Consider the following 16126-nt stretch of genomic DNA (forward strand, 5'->3'; position numbering starts at 1 on the left):
GTGGGAGTTCTGGGGACAGAGGGGCACCCCTCCTTTCCTCTTTCCCAGGAAAAAATGCCGCTGCCCCTAGCACCCCACACAGGAGGGACTGCATTTTTCGAGTGTCCTGTCTCCCCGCAGTTCTTGGGTGGTGGGAGTGGGATGCTGGCTGCGGGTCTTTCTCGCCCTAGGAGGCTCAGGTGGGTGTTGAGGGCTTGGACCAACCCCTTGGCTTGGGGCCATCTGTAGCCTTCTCTGCCCAAGTGGGGCAAGGAGGAGTCGGGTCACAGGTCCTGGTGACTTCACAGGACAATTACTGCCACAGTGAGTCTAGACAGACCTGCTAAGGATATTAACCAGGGAACAAAGGGGGTCTTTGTTATGGGGTCAAGGGAATCGGTCAGACGCAGCCGCGCGGCGGGATCTTGTCAGGTAGATGGGGTGTAGACAATGTGTTGTCTGGGGCGCACAAGCCCCGTTACTTTCACAGTCTGTGCTTGGCGGATGTGCTCCCTGCAGATTGTCGTGGGACTTGGGGTGCGCTGCTACCCTCCCCCCAGGAGAACTGTCCAGCCCTTTTGGAGCAGAAAGTGCTCAGAGACCAAGAATTTAGCTTGATTACGGGCCACCCACTTCTCTTAACTTAAGATGAATAGGATAGCTGCTCCTCCCCCACCATAGCCCTTATTAAAATTGGGGAATCATTTGTATAAAAACATGTACAGATCTTCAGTGCCCCCATCACTTTCGTGGAAAGTATTTATGCCCATGTCACCAATACTTCGATCAAGGTGGTTGATTCCCATCAACCCAGAACATTCTTTCCTGCTATCCCACCCCCCACCCCGCTCCCCATCACTCCTCAGCTGCCTCCTGAGCTCCGTCACCACAGATGAGTTTTGCCTGGTCTCAAGCTGCAAACAAATGAATGGGATGGCACAGCCTCTGTGTCCCTCTGGCGCCGGCTGCTTTTGCTTAGCCTGTATTGGTGTGTGTGTGTGTGTGTGGCAGGGGGACAACTGTCTCCTTTCCCGACCCACCCCTCCTCCCATTGGCACTGACACTGGGGGCTTCAGGGTTTGCTCCCCAAGAATAAAGCAACAAGGATGCCCCTCTCAGGGTCTCTGGCGAGCATGTGGACGCCTCTCTGTGGGGATGCTGGCCATGGGGTGTGTGTATTTCTTTGATGGTGGGTTTCTTAGTTTATTTTTTCCCCCAGATGGGGAGGGGGTAGGTGGGGACCCAGAGGACGTGAGGAGGAAAGGTTAGGACAAGAAGGTGACTCACTCCATGGCTCCCTGGTGGCACCAGGTCATTTCCTACCATCAAAAGTCGATGTGGGCGATTCTTCCCACTGATGCTTGGTCAACATCACCCAGTGGGAGAGACCCTTGAGTTACTCTGGGCGGGCAGTGGTGCTCAGCATGTAGCGCCTCTTCTGCTGGGTGAAGGGAGAGGGGCAGAGACAGGATCCATAAGGCGGGGCTGCTGCCCTGAGCTGGGGGTCCGACCTTGGCGTATCACATGGCATGGTGGCCACCGGGAGGGTTACTGCGCCGTATAGAGGGTTCCTTGGCTTGGTCACTAACCGAGTTAGTAGCATCCTCAGTACCCCACCCCCCCGCCCATAGAGATTCTTCCACCAAATTGACTTGCCTGGGCATATGGGTGGCCTGTCCCGTGGACAACTTTGGGGCCAACTCCCTGAGTGAAACTCTGAACAAATAAAGATGATCCTTTTAAGTCCTCACTTAACCCGGGAGACGGATTCTTTTCATTACTGGCCTTTCAACATGTTGCCAGAAAGCGCTGCCAGGGCCATGGGGAAAAGAAACAGGGGAGAGGGCAGGGAAATTTCAAGCTGTGGGGGACAGGAGGGTAAGAAAAAGTGGGGTCGTGGTTGACAGGATGTAAAGATAGATGAGATTGTTTACCTTATGCTGAGAGGTCTTTGCTGGAGATTTCTCCTCCCAGCCATGGCAGGAGAGGATGACAAAGAAGTCCTTTCACACCCAGATTCCCCAAGTGTTAACATTGTATTACATTTGCTCTTTCTCTATAGATAAATAGGTAGGTAGGTAAATATAGTTTAAACATTTTTTTGACTTCCAAGTCATTTTTTAAACTGTGGTAAAATATATATAACATAAACTTTACCACCTTAACCATTATTAAGTGTACAGTTGAGTGGCATTAAGTACATTCACATTGTTTTGCAGCCATCACCATCATTGGTTTCCAGAACTTTTTCATCTTCCTAAACTGAAACCCTGTCCCCATTAAACACTAACTGTTCTTTCCTCACTCCCCCAGCCCCTGGCAACTACCACATTATCCTTTCTGTCTCTCTGGATCTGACTACGCTAGGGACCTCATATAAATGGAAGCATACGGTTCTGTGCTTTTGTGCCTGGCTTATTTCATTTAGCATAATGTTTTCAAGGTTCATTCGTGTTGTAGCACGTGTCAGAATTTCCTTCCTCTTGAAGGTTGATTTATATCCCATTGCCTGGTCTCAAGCTGTATATACCACATTTTGCTTATCCATTAATTGGTCAGTAGACACCTGGGTTGCTTCTACATTTTAGCTCTTACGAATAATGCAGCCATGAACATGGGCCTACAAGTATTTCTTCAAGATCCTGCTTTCAGGCCTTGTGGGTATACACCCTGAAGTGGAATGGCTGCATCCTATGGTAATTCTGTGTCTAATATTTTGAGGAACTGTCATGCTCTGTGTCATTTAGGGGTCAGTTGCAGACATGATACTCCTCTATCCCTAAATAAGTCACCGTGTATTTCCTAAAACAAAGCCTCAGCACAGTGATCAAAATCAAGCTTATTGGACATTGATACAATTCTATAATCTACAGCCCTTATTCAGATTTTGCCAACCACCCTGTTAATGTCCTTCACAGCAGAAGAAAATTCCAGATTATATGTAGGATTCAGTTGTCCCATTTCTTTAATCCCCTGTGGTCTGGAAAGTTCCTCAGTCTTTCTTTGTGTCTCATGGCATGACATGTTTGCTAAGAACTGCTCAGTCCTTTGGAGAGTGTCCGTCAGGGTGGCTCCTCCAGTGTTTCCTCATGACTAGATGGAGGCTGTGTGTGTATTTGGGGCAGGAATCCCACGGAAGTAATGTTGTGTCCTTTTCCGTGCATCATATCAGGAGGCACTGGATATATTGATGTGTCTCATTCTTGGTATCATTGACCTTGATCACTTGCTGAAGGTGAGGTCTGATGGATTTCTTCTTGGCAAAGTTACTATCTTGCCCTTTGTGATGAAAAAGTATCCCATAGAGAGATACTTTGAGACCATATTAGCATCCCCTGGTGAGTCTCACCTGAATCAGTTATTATTTTAGTATGATGCTTGCCAAATGATGGTTTTCTAATTCCATCTTTCCTTCGACACTTTTTATGACCTTCTGTGAGTTTATTTGTATCTGCATGGACTCATGGGTACTGACTGTCTTCAACAGATGATAACCTCTTCCTCTTAATTTTTTTTTTTAATTTTTATTTTATATTGGAGTATAGTTGGTTTACAGTGTTGTGTTAGTTTCAGGTGTACAACAAAGTGATTCAGTTATACATATACATATATCTCTTCTTTTTCAGATTCTTTTCCTGTATAGGTTATTGCGTCTTACTCTCTTAATTTTGATGTTCAAATTGTCCCAGATTTGGCACATGGCAGCCCCTTCAGGCTGGCTCCTGTATCATTCTTGAGCACTTCCTTCCTTTTTGGTTTCAGGCTCACTTTTTGGAAATGCTTTTTTTTTTTTTTAACATTTTTTTTTTATTCAAACAGAAATTCACAACAATTATAAACATCCTCATCAGTTCACTCAGTCCCATGTAATTAATTTTTTTCATCTTGATCTTTTGTTAGCACTTCTATGAATTCATCAGTTTTCCATTAGAGTTCTGAAAATGCTTATTCATTCAGTTCAGCAGTATAGTCAGTTACCAGAAACCTGCACTTGTCAGAGTCTTTTCCATGAATTCCTTGAAGATGAAACCCTTTTATAGGAGCATTTTTGCAAAAGCATCAGAGTACACCCAGAACTGTCTGTAAATGACAAAAGACTTAAAAATGACCACGGTTAAAGATTTGATGAAAGTTCATAATAATGCAATTGACAAGGAAATTTAGTTATTTCTGAGATACACATTTTAAAGTAATAACTAGAATTATGACTTATAACATACCAGAACATATAAGATTTTTAGGAATTTCATGTAATGTCTGAAACATTTATATTAACATATTTCCATACAAATAACCCAAAGAAAGTTTAGTATTACTTTTTTTTAATTTTTGAATTTTATTATTATTTTTTTATACAGCAGGTTCTTATTAGTCATCAATTTTATACACATCAGTGTATGCATGTCAATTTCACATGTATTTTCACAATAATTTTAGATTTACAGAGAAATTACAAAGATAATACAAAGAGTTCCCACATACCCCTTACTCGATTTCCCCTAGTGTTAACATACATAATGACTACATATCTCAAAATGAGGAAATCAACATTGGTCCATTACTGTTAACTAAACTCCAGTCTTCATTCGAGTTTCACGAGTTTTCCCACTAATGTCCTTTTTCTGCTCCAGGATCCCATCCAGGACACTACACTGCATTTAGTAGGGCATCCTTCCCCCCGCATTTTTCTGATTTCTACCTGAGTATTGGATGTCAGATGCTTTGTATGCTTTTAAGAAAAACTGAGATACAATTTTATGGGATATAATCATGTACCATAAAATTCACCCTTTTAAAGTGTATAATTTAACAGTTTATAATATAGTCACAGAGTTGTACAACCATCGCTTCCATCTAATTCCAGAACATTTTCATCACCCCAAAAGAAGCCCATACCCATTAGCTATCACTCCCATTCCTCCTTTTCCTCAGGTAACCACTAATTTAGCTTCTGTCTCTATGGATTTGCCTTTTCTGGACATTTCATATAAATAGAATCACAAGACGTGGCCTTTTATGTCTCCTTTCACTCAGCATAACATTTTCGAGGTCCGTCCCTGTTGTAGCATGAATCAATGCTTCACTCCTTTTCATGGCTGAGTAATATTTCATTGTATGGATGGACCATGTTTTGTTTATTTGTTGATGGGCATTTGGGTTATTTCCACCTTTTGGTTATATGAGTAATGCTACATGGACATTCACATACAAGTTTTTGTGTGCATGTAGGTCTTCATTTCTCTTAGGGGTATGTGTGTGTATCAAGAGGGGAATTGCTGGGTCTTATAGGAATTCTGGGTCCACCTTTGTACTTTCCCTGTCCCATCCCTGAAATGAGCAGCTTCTCCAAGAAAACCTTCATTCTTTTAGCAGAGAATGATAGTTAAAGCTGGAAGCTGGGAGCTGGGTGTGCTCACTGCTACTAGGATATCATCGCTTCTGAGCTCTGGCAGTTGACAGAACTGGAAAGTAGAGGTGTGTACATTCACACACAAACACACACACCAGCACCCATTTCTATATCAAAACCCTGGAATTTGCACAGATGCCTTCAATTCTGATCCAACACCACAGACTTGTGACTCCTTCCTCTGACATTGTGAATCCCCTCCCCTCATGATCCCCATGTGTTCACTTCTTTGATCAATCCTAGAATAAACAGAAAGGAATTTCAGAATTACCTACTCATGCTTCCCCCAAAGAAAGCCTACTTATTAGAATTTAGTATTTGCTTATGGTTCTTTTTGTCTTTAGCCTGAGGGCAGAGTCCAAACAATGTATTCAAAAAAATTGCTTGAGTTACTTTTTATTTATTCAATATTTATTTATTTATTTATTTATTTTAAATTGAAGTGTAGTTGATTTACAATGTTGTGTTTGTTTCTGGCGTACAGCAAAGTGATTCATATGTGTGTGCGCGTGTATATATGTATATGTATATATTCTTTTTCAGAGTCTTTTCCATCATATTTTATTACAAGATATTAAATATAGTTCCCTGTGCTATACAGTGGGACCTTGTTGTTTATCTACTTGGGTTAGTTGTTTTTTTTTTTAACTTGAGTTAATTTAAAAAGGAATAACTTAAAAATATTTTTGGAGGAAGAGAGAAGTGCTTTAAATTATTTTTGAAATATTTCGTACATGAAAAGTATACACACACTCTATATAGGGCAAACGTGAAATTATGGTGGCTCTGTATTTAATATAATGTGTTTTAGAAAAAGCATATATAACTAGCACATCACGTCTTGTAACTTCATGGATACTGTCACCTAGGGATGAGGCTACATTTATTTAAGGGAAAAAATGAAATGATTGAGTTTGAGAAAAATATTAAGTAATATTAGCTCCACTGGGGAAACGGAGCTGAGCATGATGGGCCTATAGCCTGGGGCTTGGGGAAAGGTGTTCTGTGCCTCTAAGCTCATGACTTTCTGGAAAACTCACTTTTCTTTTTTTTTTTAATTAATTAATTTATTATTTTATTTTTGGCTGCGTTGGGTGTTCGTTGCTGCGCGCGGGCTTTCTCTAGTTGCAGCGAGCGGGCGCTACTCTTCGTTGCAGTGCGCGGGCTTCTCATTGCTGTGGCTTCTCTTGCTGCGGAGCACGGGCTCTAGGTGCATGGGCTTCAGTAGTTGTGGTGCGCGGGCTCAGTAGTTGTGGTGCGCAGGCTTAGCTGCTCCGTGGCATGTGGGATCTTCCCGGGCCAGGGCTCGAACCCATGTCCCCTGCATTGGAAGGCAGATTTTTAACCACTACGCCACCAGGGAAGTCCCCACTTTTCTGAAAAATGAAAAGTTTGTGTAACCCCATTTCCCCTACATGTTCAAGATCCTGATAAAGGGACACAATTCATCATTTAAGGGAAATGAGGAGGACCCCAGATTGGGTGCCTTCACATATCTGGGTCCTTCCTCCTGGCCAGGCCGTTGGGAATTTGAAATTCCTGCAAATTATGTGTGTGTGGAGGGCTTGGAAGTGGATATTTACTCTGTAGATTTTATTTTATTTCACTTCATTTCATTTTATTATTTTTTTTGGCCATGGTGCACGGCAGGTGGGATCTTGGTTCCCCAACCAGGGATTGAACCTGAGCCCCCTGCAGTGGAAGCTCAGAGTCTTAACCACTGGACCTCCAGGGAAGTCCCATACTCTGTAGATTTTAGGTTTTCCATTGAGATTGAGAGAAAAGGCAGAAAGGAATTCCAGAAAGTTGTGGAGGATTTAAAATTGGAATCTGACAGTTCCCAGCTTTCAACAAATGAAGTACAGTTGGTAAAGAGCCAAATTCAAAATCTCCAATGGAGAGAGTCTGGTGCACAGGGAACGGCTTGGGCTGCAGGGAATAATGTGCTCAGATCCTGGACTCAGGGGCAGAGGCCCGAGGGAAGCTGTTTGTCTTCCTGTTAACAGGCTCCTGACGGACTTCCCTGGCAGTCCAGTGGTTGAGACTTTGCCTTCCAATGCAGGGGGTGCAGGTTCAATCCCTGGTTGGGGAGCTAAGATCCCACATGCCTCATGGCCCAAAACACAAAAACATAAAACAGAAGCAATATTGTAACAAATTCAATAAAGACTTTTAAAAAAATGGTTCACGTTAAAAAAAAAAATCTTAACAGGCTCCTGAGAGCCCCTGGTGTCAGCACACAGCAGATGCCTTTAGGGTCTGTATTCAGGGAGCAATTCAAGGGTAAGGAGATGGATATAGACTGTAGCTTCCTGCTTTTTCTTTTTCAAATTGTGATAAAATATACATAACATAAAATTTACCATTTGAACAATTTGTAAGTGTACAGCTGAGTGGCATTAAGTACATTCACACTGTTTTGCACCCATCACCATCATCCGTCTCCAGAACTTGTTTATCTTCCCAAAATGAAATCCTGTCCCCATTAAACACTAACTGCCCATTCTTCCCTCTCCCCAGTCCCTGGCGCCCGTCATTCTACCTTCTGTCTTTATGAATCTGACTGCTCTAGCGACCTCATATCAGTGAAATCATACAGCTTTTGTTCTTTTGTGTCTGGCTTCTTTCATTCAGCATAATGTTTTCAAGGTTCATCCATGTTGTAGCATCTGTCAGAATTTCCTTCTTCTTTAAGGCTGAAGAGTATTCTATTGTATGGATATACCAAATTTTATTTATCAATTCATTAGCTGATGGACATATGAGTTGTTTCCATCTTTTGGCTATTGTAAATAATGCTGCTGTGAACAAGGATATACAAATATCTGTTCAAGATCCTGCTTTCAGTTCTTTTGGCTACATACCTGGATGTGGAGTTGCTGGATCATATGGTAATTCTTTGTTTAATTTTTTGTGAAACCACCAAGCTGTTTTCCACAGGGGCTGCACCATTTTACATTCCCACCAGCAGTGCACAAGTGTTCCGATTTCTCCGCATCTTTGCCAACACTTGTTATTTTCCATTTTTTTTAAGATATCCTGGTGGGTGTGAAATAATATCTCACTGTGGTTTTGATGTGCATTTCCCTAATGACTAATAATGTTGAGCATCTTTTCTTGTGCTTATTGGCCACTAGCTTCTTTGAAGAAATGTCTATTCATATCCTTTGCCCATTTTAAAATTAAGTTGTTAGGTTTTTATTATTATTATTATTGAGTTGTAAGCATTCTTTATATACAGTTGACCCTTGAACAACTTGGGCTTTAGGGGCACCAACCTTCTGCACTGTGGAAAACCCGTCTGTAACTTACAGTCAGTCTTCCATATGCTTTGTTCCTCCATATCCACAGTTCTGCATCGGCAGATTCAACCAAGCTCGAATTGTGTGGTGCTGAGGTATTTACTGTTGAAAATAAATCTGCATATAAGTGGACCCGTGCCGTTCAAATCCGTGTTGTTCAAGGGTCAACTGTATTCTAGATATAGATCCCTTGTCAGATATACGGTTTGCAAATATTTTCTTTCACCCCAGGTGCTTTTTCATTCTATTTATTGCGTCCTTTGATTCACAATTTTTTTTTCATTTTTATGAAATCTTAATTTCTCTATTTTTTTCTTTTATTGTCTGTACTTTTGGTGCCATTGAATTTGTTTTTAAGGTGGAAAAGAGCTCACTGGGTCTCCTTTTGGGGATTAAGGGAAGTTTCATTTATAAACCCTTAAGTTTTTCCCCTGCCTCTAGTATATACTGAGTCTGAGGTCAGAAGGGCAGGCTTCGGGAGTTCCCTGGTGGCCTGGTAGTTAGGATTCTGGGCTTTCACTGCTGTGGCCCGGGTTCAATCCCTGGTCGGGGAACTAAGATCCTGCAAGCCTTGTGGTGTGGCCAAAAGAAAAAAAAAAAGAAAGAAAGAAAAGAAAAGCAGGCTTCAATTTGATAGTATCACTCACTAGCATACATGTTCTGATCTTGCAGTGCAACTAGGTCACTTTTTAGCATTTATGCTTCACACATGGGTGCGAGAAATGTGCACAAGGATGCTTGCTGCAGTATGGCTTAAAACTGAGGAAAATTGGAAGCCACTTAAATATTCCAGTGTAGGGGAATGTTTAAATCCAGCTAATTTCCGAGATGGAATATTATGCAGCAGGGAAAAGGGAAGGAACAAGATTTACATATAATAATGTAGCTAGATCTCCAAAACCAACTGCTGAGTGGAGAAAGCATAGTTGCTGAAGGATGCAATAGATGTAAAAATAAATACTATGTGTTTTCTCAGATAGGTGTGTAGAAGGGATAGAAATAGGTCTGCATGGATGTGTGTGCTGTTAACAGTATCTTCTTCTGAAGCATGGGAATGGGACCCAGACTCAGGGTGAGGGGGCTTCAAACTTGATCTGTCTGGCTTTTTAAAAATATACCAACTGTGTTCATGTCCTTATCTACTAATTCTACCATCTGTGTTGTTTCTGGTCCTGTTTCTTTTCTTCTTCTTTCTTTTTTTTTTTTTTGGCCGTGCCACGTGGCTTGAGGGATCTTAGTTTCCTGACCAGGGATTGAACCCGGGCCATCGGCAGTGAAAGCGTGCAATCCTAATCACTGGACCACCAGGGAATTCCCTGGTCCTGTTTCTTTTCTTTTCTTTTTTAAATTTATATTTACAATAGTTACATAGCAGGGTTTTTTCTTTCTTTTTAAAAAATATTTATTTTATTTTTGGCTGCGTTGGGTCTTCGCTGCTGCGTGCAGTCTTTCGTTAGTTGTGGCGAGCAGGGACTACTCTTTGATGAGGTGCGCGGGCTTCTCATTGCAGTGGCTTCTCTTGCTGCAGAGCTTGGGCTCTAGGCGCTCGGGCTTCAGTCGTTGTGGCTCACGGGCCTAGTTGCTCCGCTGCATGTGGGATCTTCCTGGACCAGGGCTTGAACCCGTGCCCCCTGCATTGGCAGGCGGATTCTTAACCACTGCGCCACCAGGGAAGGGAAGCCCCCGGTCCTGTTTCTATTGATTGATTTTTCTCTTCATTATGGGTGGTAGTTTTTGGCTTCTTTGCATGCCTGGTAAGTTTCAACTGGTGCCAGATCTTGTGAATTTTACCTTGTGGCATGCTGTATACTTCTGTATTTCCTCAAAATATTCTTGAGCTTTGTTCTGGGATACAATTAAGCTACTGGAAATAGTTCCTTTCCAGGCTTGCTGTTCAGTTTTGTTAGGCAGGACCAGAGCAGTCTTCACTCTGGGGCTAATTTTTCTCCACTTCCTTGTGAAGTTTTTCCGCTCTGGCTGGTGGGAACAAGTATTTCCAACCCAGTGTGAGCTCGGAGGCTTGTTCCCTCTGTTCCTTTCAAGTGGCTCTATCCCTGGCCTCTGCATGCGTGTAAACCCATCAGGCCTCGGACCCTCAAAAGAGCTCTGGATCAATTTCTAGACTGATCTCTCTCTCTCTTCCTCCCTCTCTCTCCCTCTCTCTTCCTCTCTCCCTCTCTACCCACTCTCTCCTTTCTACCTACTTCCCTCCTCCCCTTCCCCTCCCCCCTCCTCTCCCTCCCCCTACCTCCTCTTCCCCCCAGGTACCTCCTGTCCAGGACTCCACTCTGCAAACTGTAGCCTTCTTACACTTTCTAGAACCTCAGCTTTGACTCCTCAACTCCACGTCTGAAAATTGTTATTTTACACATTTTGTCTTTTTTTTTTTTTTTCGCTTATTCCATATTAGGCAGAAAAAGTCACTTGGATTTTTTTTTTTTTAAAAGGAAACACATTAATGTTTTAAAATATAATTTAAGTTAACATTGTTTTATTTTTTCTAGTTTCTTCTATTGTTTTATTTTTTCTCCCTATGACATGGGTACTACTGTTCACCCATTTACAGATGAGGGAACTAAAGCACAGAGAGGTTGAGTGACTTACCCAGGGTCACCCAGCCAGGGAGTGAGGGTAGGGGAGGGAGAACAAACCTGGTCACCTGGCTTTAGAGGCTCCACTCCTGATTCCTACCCTCCACCATCCAGGCAATTAAGAGCTGCTTTTTCCTTTTTTAAAAAATTGAGATGAACTTGCATAGTATAAAACTATTTTAAAGTGTACAAATCAGTGGCATTTATTACATTCACAGTGTTGTCCAACCACCACCTCTGTTTAATTCCAGAACATCTTTATCATCCAAAAAGGAAATCCTGTCCCCGTTAGCAGTCACTCCCCATCCCCAGTCCCCAAGCCCCAGGCAACCATTGATCTGCTTTCTGTCTCTGTGGATTTGCCTGTTCTGGACATTTCACAGAAACAGAGTCATATAATATGTGACCTTTTGTGTCTGGCTTTTTTCATGCAGCATGATGTTTTCAAGGTTCATCCACATTGTAGCATGTGTCAGTGCTTCATTCCTTTTCATGGCTGAGTAATATTCCACTGTATGGATGGACCACATTTTGTTTATATCCTTTCATCCAGTGATGGATACTTGGGCTGTCTCTGCCTTTCGGCTGTTGCAAATAGTGAGGAGCTACTTTTAAATGTAGGAAAGGATGAAAAGGAAAGGGGTCACAGCCAGCAGTGAGTCCAAACCCCCACTTACAGTTAAGAAAAACAAGGCACCCTCAAGAGGGTCGGGTACTTGCCCAGGCTCACCTGGGTCTGTGTTTGTTCTCAGTCCAAGCTTGAACTGCTCACTTGTTCAGCTGACATTCACCAGCACCTAATGTGTACACATCTTGGGCCGTGGCCAGGACATTGACCTGTGGGACCGAGAGAGCATGTAAAGCAGGCTGGGCATCCAGAATGTCTTCTTGGGAGGCTAAGACATGAAGGCTAAGGAGTCAACTGACCGGAAAGTGATGGGAAGAGCATTCTAAGCGGAGGGAATAGCCAGTGCAAAGGCCCTGAGGCAGGAGTGAGTCTGGTATGTGGGAGGCTGTGTTGGGGGAAGTGAGCAAAAGGGGGACAAAGGGAGAGGAGGGCAGCATCCCGACCCCTCAGGGCATCGTGGGCCATGGTGGGGAGTTGAGATTTTTATTCTGAGCGTGGCAAGAGCCACAGCAGGGCGGAAGTAGGGAAAGGCTGCGTTGTGATTTTAGATGCTGCCTTGGGGGACAAGAGGCTGGGGCAGTGCTGGGGAGGAGATGGGGCTTGATCTCCAAATCAATTTGCCAAAACAAAACTTGGGTGTGGGCTTCCCTGGTGGCGCAGTGGTTGAGAATCTGCCTGCCAATGCAGGGGACACGGGTTCGAGCCCTGGTCTGGGAAGATCCCACATGCCGCGGAGCAACTAAGCCCGTGAGCCACAGCTACTGAGCCTGCGCATCTGGAGCCTGTGCTCCGCAACAAGAGAGGCCGCAATAGTGAGAGGCCCCCGCTTGCCATAACTGGAGAAAGCCCTTGCACAGAAACAAAGACCCAACACAGTCAAAAATAAATAAATAAAATAAAATAAATAAATAAAAGTTCTTTAAAAAAAACAAACAAACAAAAAAAAAACTTGGGTGTATCCAACAAACGTCAAGCAAACAGTGGTCTATAACATCCTATTATTTTTAATGTGTGGCCATTCAAAATCATCACTCCGGGCGTGCAGCGTGCACAAACAGGGTGAATATTGATAAAATCACGGGAATGGAAACAGGGAGCACAGATCTAAAACCTCCAGCGCTTCTCAGGGGTTCGATGGTGTAAAAAACAATATGGTCAGGTAGGAATCATGGTTGTGTGCCAGCGAGCACCAGGCCTGCCTCGTCTCTGAATCCACAAACCCTTTGAAGAAAGTCCCCTCTGATTCCCATCACCACAGTCCAGGGAGTTGAGAAGACAAAGGAGCATGAAGAATAAAAATATTAGTGACCAAGAAAAATGATTGTGGGAGAAGTTAAATATTTTACAAAGTTTTCTCTTTAGTGTCTTTTAAAATAGATTTCACACAAAATATAACCACCCTCCCCCCTAGCCCTCTACCCATCAGTGTCTGCAGCTCACCGTGCACCGTGCAGGTTTGCGCTCTGCCCTCTTCTGTCCGGTGGGGAGGGCTTCCTGATCTCACACGTAACTGGGCTTAGCAAGAGCGCTGGGGTCCCAGATCCTGGTGTTGGCATTTGAGACTCCCCCTGCACACACACCTGCCTCACCCCACCTACCCTCCAGATGTCCTTGTCTCCAGGTGACCTCTTTGGGGAGCAATTTGGAATTATCTATCAGTGAGGAAAGACCTGCTGTTCCAGGCATCGGATACTCTCCAGAGCAACTGCAGTCAGTGGGGCGCAGAGTTGGGGTAGCGTGGGTAGCAAGGTCAAGGCAACCAGAGAAAGAAATCCTGCAGCCGCTGCAGGAGATGCAAGAACTCACCTCTAGGGACTTCCCTGGTGGTCCAGTGGTTAGGACTCCACACTTTCACTGCCGTGGGCCTGGGTTCAGTTCCTGGTCGGGGAACTAAGATCCCACAAGCTGCGCAGCGTGGCAAAAAAAAAAAAAAGATAAGAGCTCACCTCTAGTGAATTCGGCAAGGCCAGATGCAAAAAATGCTTCTCCTGGGACCTGCCCATAGAACTCTGTAACATCCGCCAGTGGTAGCATGTCCAAATTACTGCATGAGATCTGAGAATAATCTGAAACAGCCTGACCGATAATCATTATTTGGGGTATTAATTTTACCATGAACAATGCTCAGTTTTTGATATTGAGCTGAAACCTTCATCCCTGAACGTCTCTGCCCACCCCTGGACGCCAGAGCTGCCAGGATCATCATTCCTCCGGGAAAGTTGGTTCTGGGTCTGCTGTGCTCTGGGCTGTGGGCCATCTGGGGGAAGGAGGGCCAGTCATGGGCTCTGCCACATTGAGAATCTGAGGAAAGCGTCCGTGTTTCCCCAGAAAAGTGCACATGTGGTGCTCCATCATAGCCCTTTTTTCCCAGATATATATTTATATATACATATATGTACATACCTATGTATACATATTCTTTTTCAGATTTTTTCCATTATAGGTTATTACAAGATAGTGAATATAGTTCCCTGTGCTGTACAGTAGGTCCTTGTTGGTTATCTATTTTATATATAGTAGTGTGTATCTGTTAATCCCAAACTTCTAATTTATCCCTCCCCGCCCTTTCCCCTTTGTTAACCGTCAGTTTGTTTTCTATGTCTGTGAGTCTGTCTCTGTTTTGTAAATAAGTTCATTTGTATCATTTTTTTTTTAGATTCCACATGTAAGTGATATCATATGGTATTTGTCTTTCTCTGCTTCACAGACTTCACTTAGTATGATAATCTCTAAGTCTATCCGTGTTTCTGCAAATGGCATTATTTCACTCTTTTTTAAAAAAAATTAATTATTTATTTATTTTTGGCTGTGTTGGGTCTTTGTTGCTGCGTGCAGGCTTTCTCTAGTTGCAGCGAGCGGGGGCTACTCTTCGTTGCAGTGTGCGGGCTTCTCATTGCAGTGTCTTCTCTTGTTGCGGAGCACAGGCTATAGGCACACGGGCTTCAGTAGTTGTGGCACGTGGGCTCAGTAGTTGTGGCACGTGGGCTCAGTAGTTGTGGCTCGCAGGCTCTAGAGCGCAGGCTCAGTAGTTTTGGTGCACGAGCTTAGATGCTCCGCGGCATGTGGGATCTTCCTGGACCAGGGCTCGAACCCGTGTCCCCTCCATTGGCAGGCAGATTCTTAACCACTGTGCCACCAGGGAAGTCCCTATTTCACTCTCTTTTGGGGCTGAGTAATATTCCATTTATATATATACCACATCTTCTTTATCCATTCATCTGCTGATGGACATTTAGGTTGCTTCCACGTCTTGGCTATTGTAAATAGTGCTGCTGTGAACATTGGGGTCATCATAGCCCATTTTCGTTTATAATTCATGATATTCTTAAACTCCTTCATTCCTGAGGTGGTTAGAGGCTCCCTAAGGAGTTGGGTCCATCTGTAAATGTATGTTGAGACCCTGCTATCTACCATGCACCAAGTCTATAAACAATTCTTAACAGGTGTAACAAAGGGAGAGCATAATAACAAACAACAAAAATAATAGTAGTAATGGTAGTCAACATTATTCGAGTCCCTACAGTATGCCAAACATTGCTTGGAACTCTTTAGCGTGAATTAGTTCCTTCATTTGTTATAACTACCTTGTGAAGTAAGTACTTTATTATCCCCATTTTACAGATGAGGAAACTGAGGCACAGAGAGGTTAAGTGACTTGCCCAAGTCACTGCCCTTCCCCCCACAGGCAGGGTTCAAATCCAGGAGACTAGCCTCAGAGGCCATGGTATCATGCTGCTGCCCACGGAGATGCTGAGACAGTGGGTGGGGAAGGGGCTGAGGGAGGAGCTTTGGGATTGACCAGCATATGTGCCTTCCTGCTCTGCACAGTGAGTCAGGAACCCTGCCTGTCTTCTGAAGACAGGTCACTCTGTCCCCAGGGATCTCTTTATCCCTGCAGCCCTGACCTAATGCCACGTTTCCTCTGCTCTTGCTCCCAGGAGCTGGAGAAGCTGGGGCTTGGTGACAGCGTGGACCTGCATGTGTATGAGATTCCAGTGGAGTACAAGACAGTCCAGAGGCTCATCCCCGCCCTGTGGGAGAAGCACAGTCCACAGGTAAATGGGGCAAAGATGAGTGGGGTGAAGGTAGGTGCTTCCCCATCAGGACCTGCAGGTGGGTGCCCCACACATGGATGGTTTGTGTGACTTTGTTCCTGCTCTGATCACATGGCTGATGCCACAGTCTTATTTCCTAAAGTGCCACACTTTCCTGGGTT

General features: G+C 43.9%; 1 protein-coding gene across 1 annotated transcript in view; it reads left to right on the plus strand.

Moving 5' to 3' along the window:
• The window catches only part of PGPEP1 (pyroglutamyl-peptidase I), a 47546-nt gene that overhangs the window by 4633 nt on the left and 26787 nt on the right, over positions 1-16126 (plus strand). Inside the window, 1 exon segment of the mRNA XM_082455482.1 lies at positions 15849-15965. Within this exon segment, the coding sequence (XP_082311608.1) occupies positions 15849-15965 (117 nt within the window).

The sequence above is a fragment of the Balaenoptera physalus genome (assembly GCF_965194825.1).
Source record: "Balaenoptera physalus genome assembly, chromosome: 3".
Taxonomy (NCBI): domain Eukaryota; kingdom Metazoa; phylum Chordata; class Mammalia; order Artiodactyla; family Balaenopteridae; genus Balaenoptera; species Balaenoptera physalus.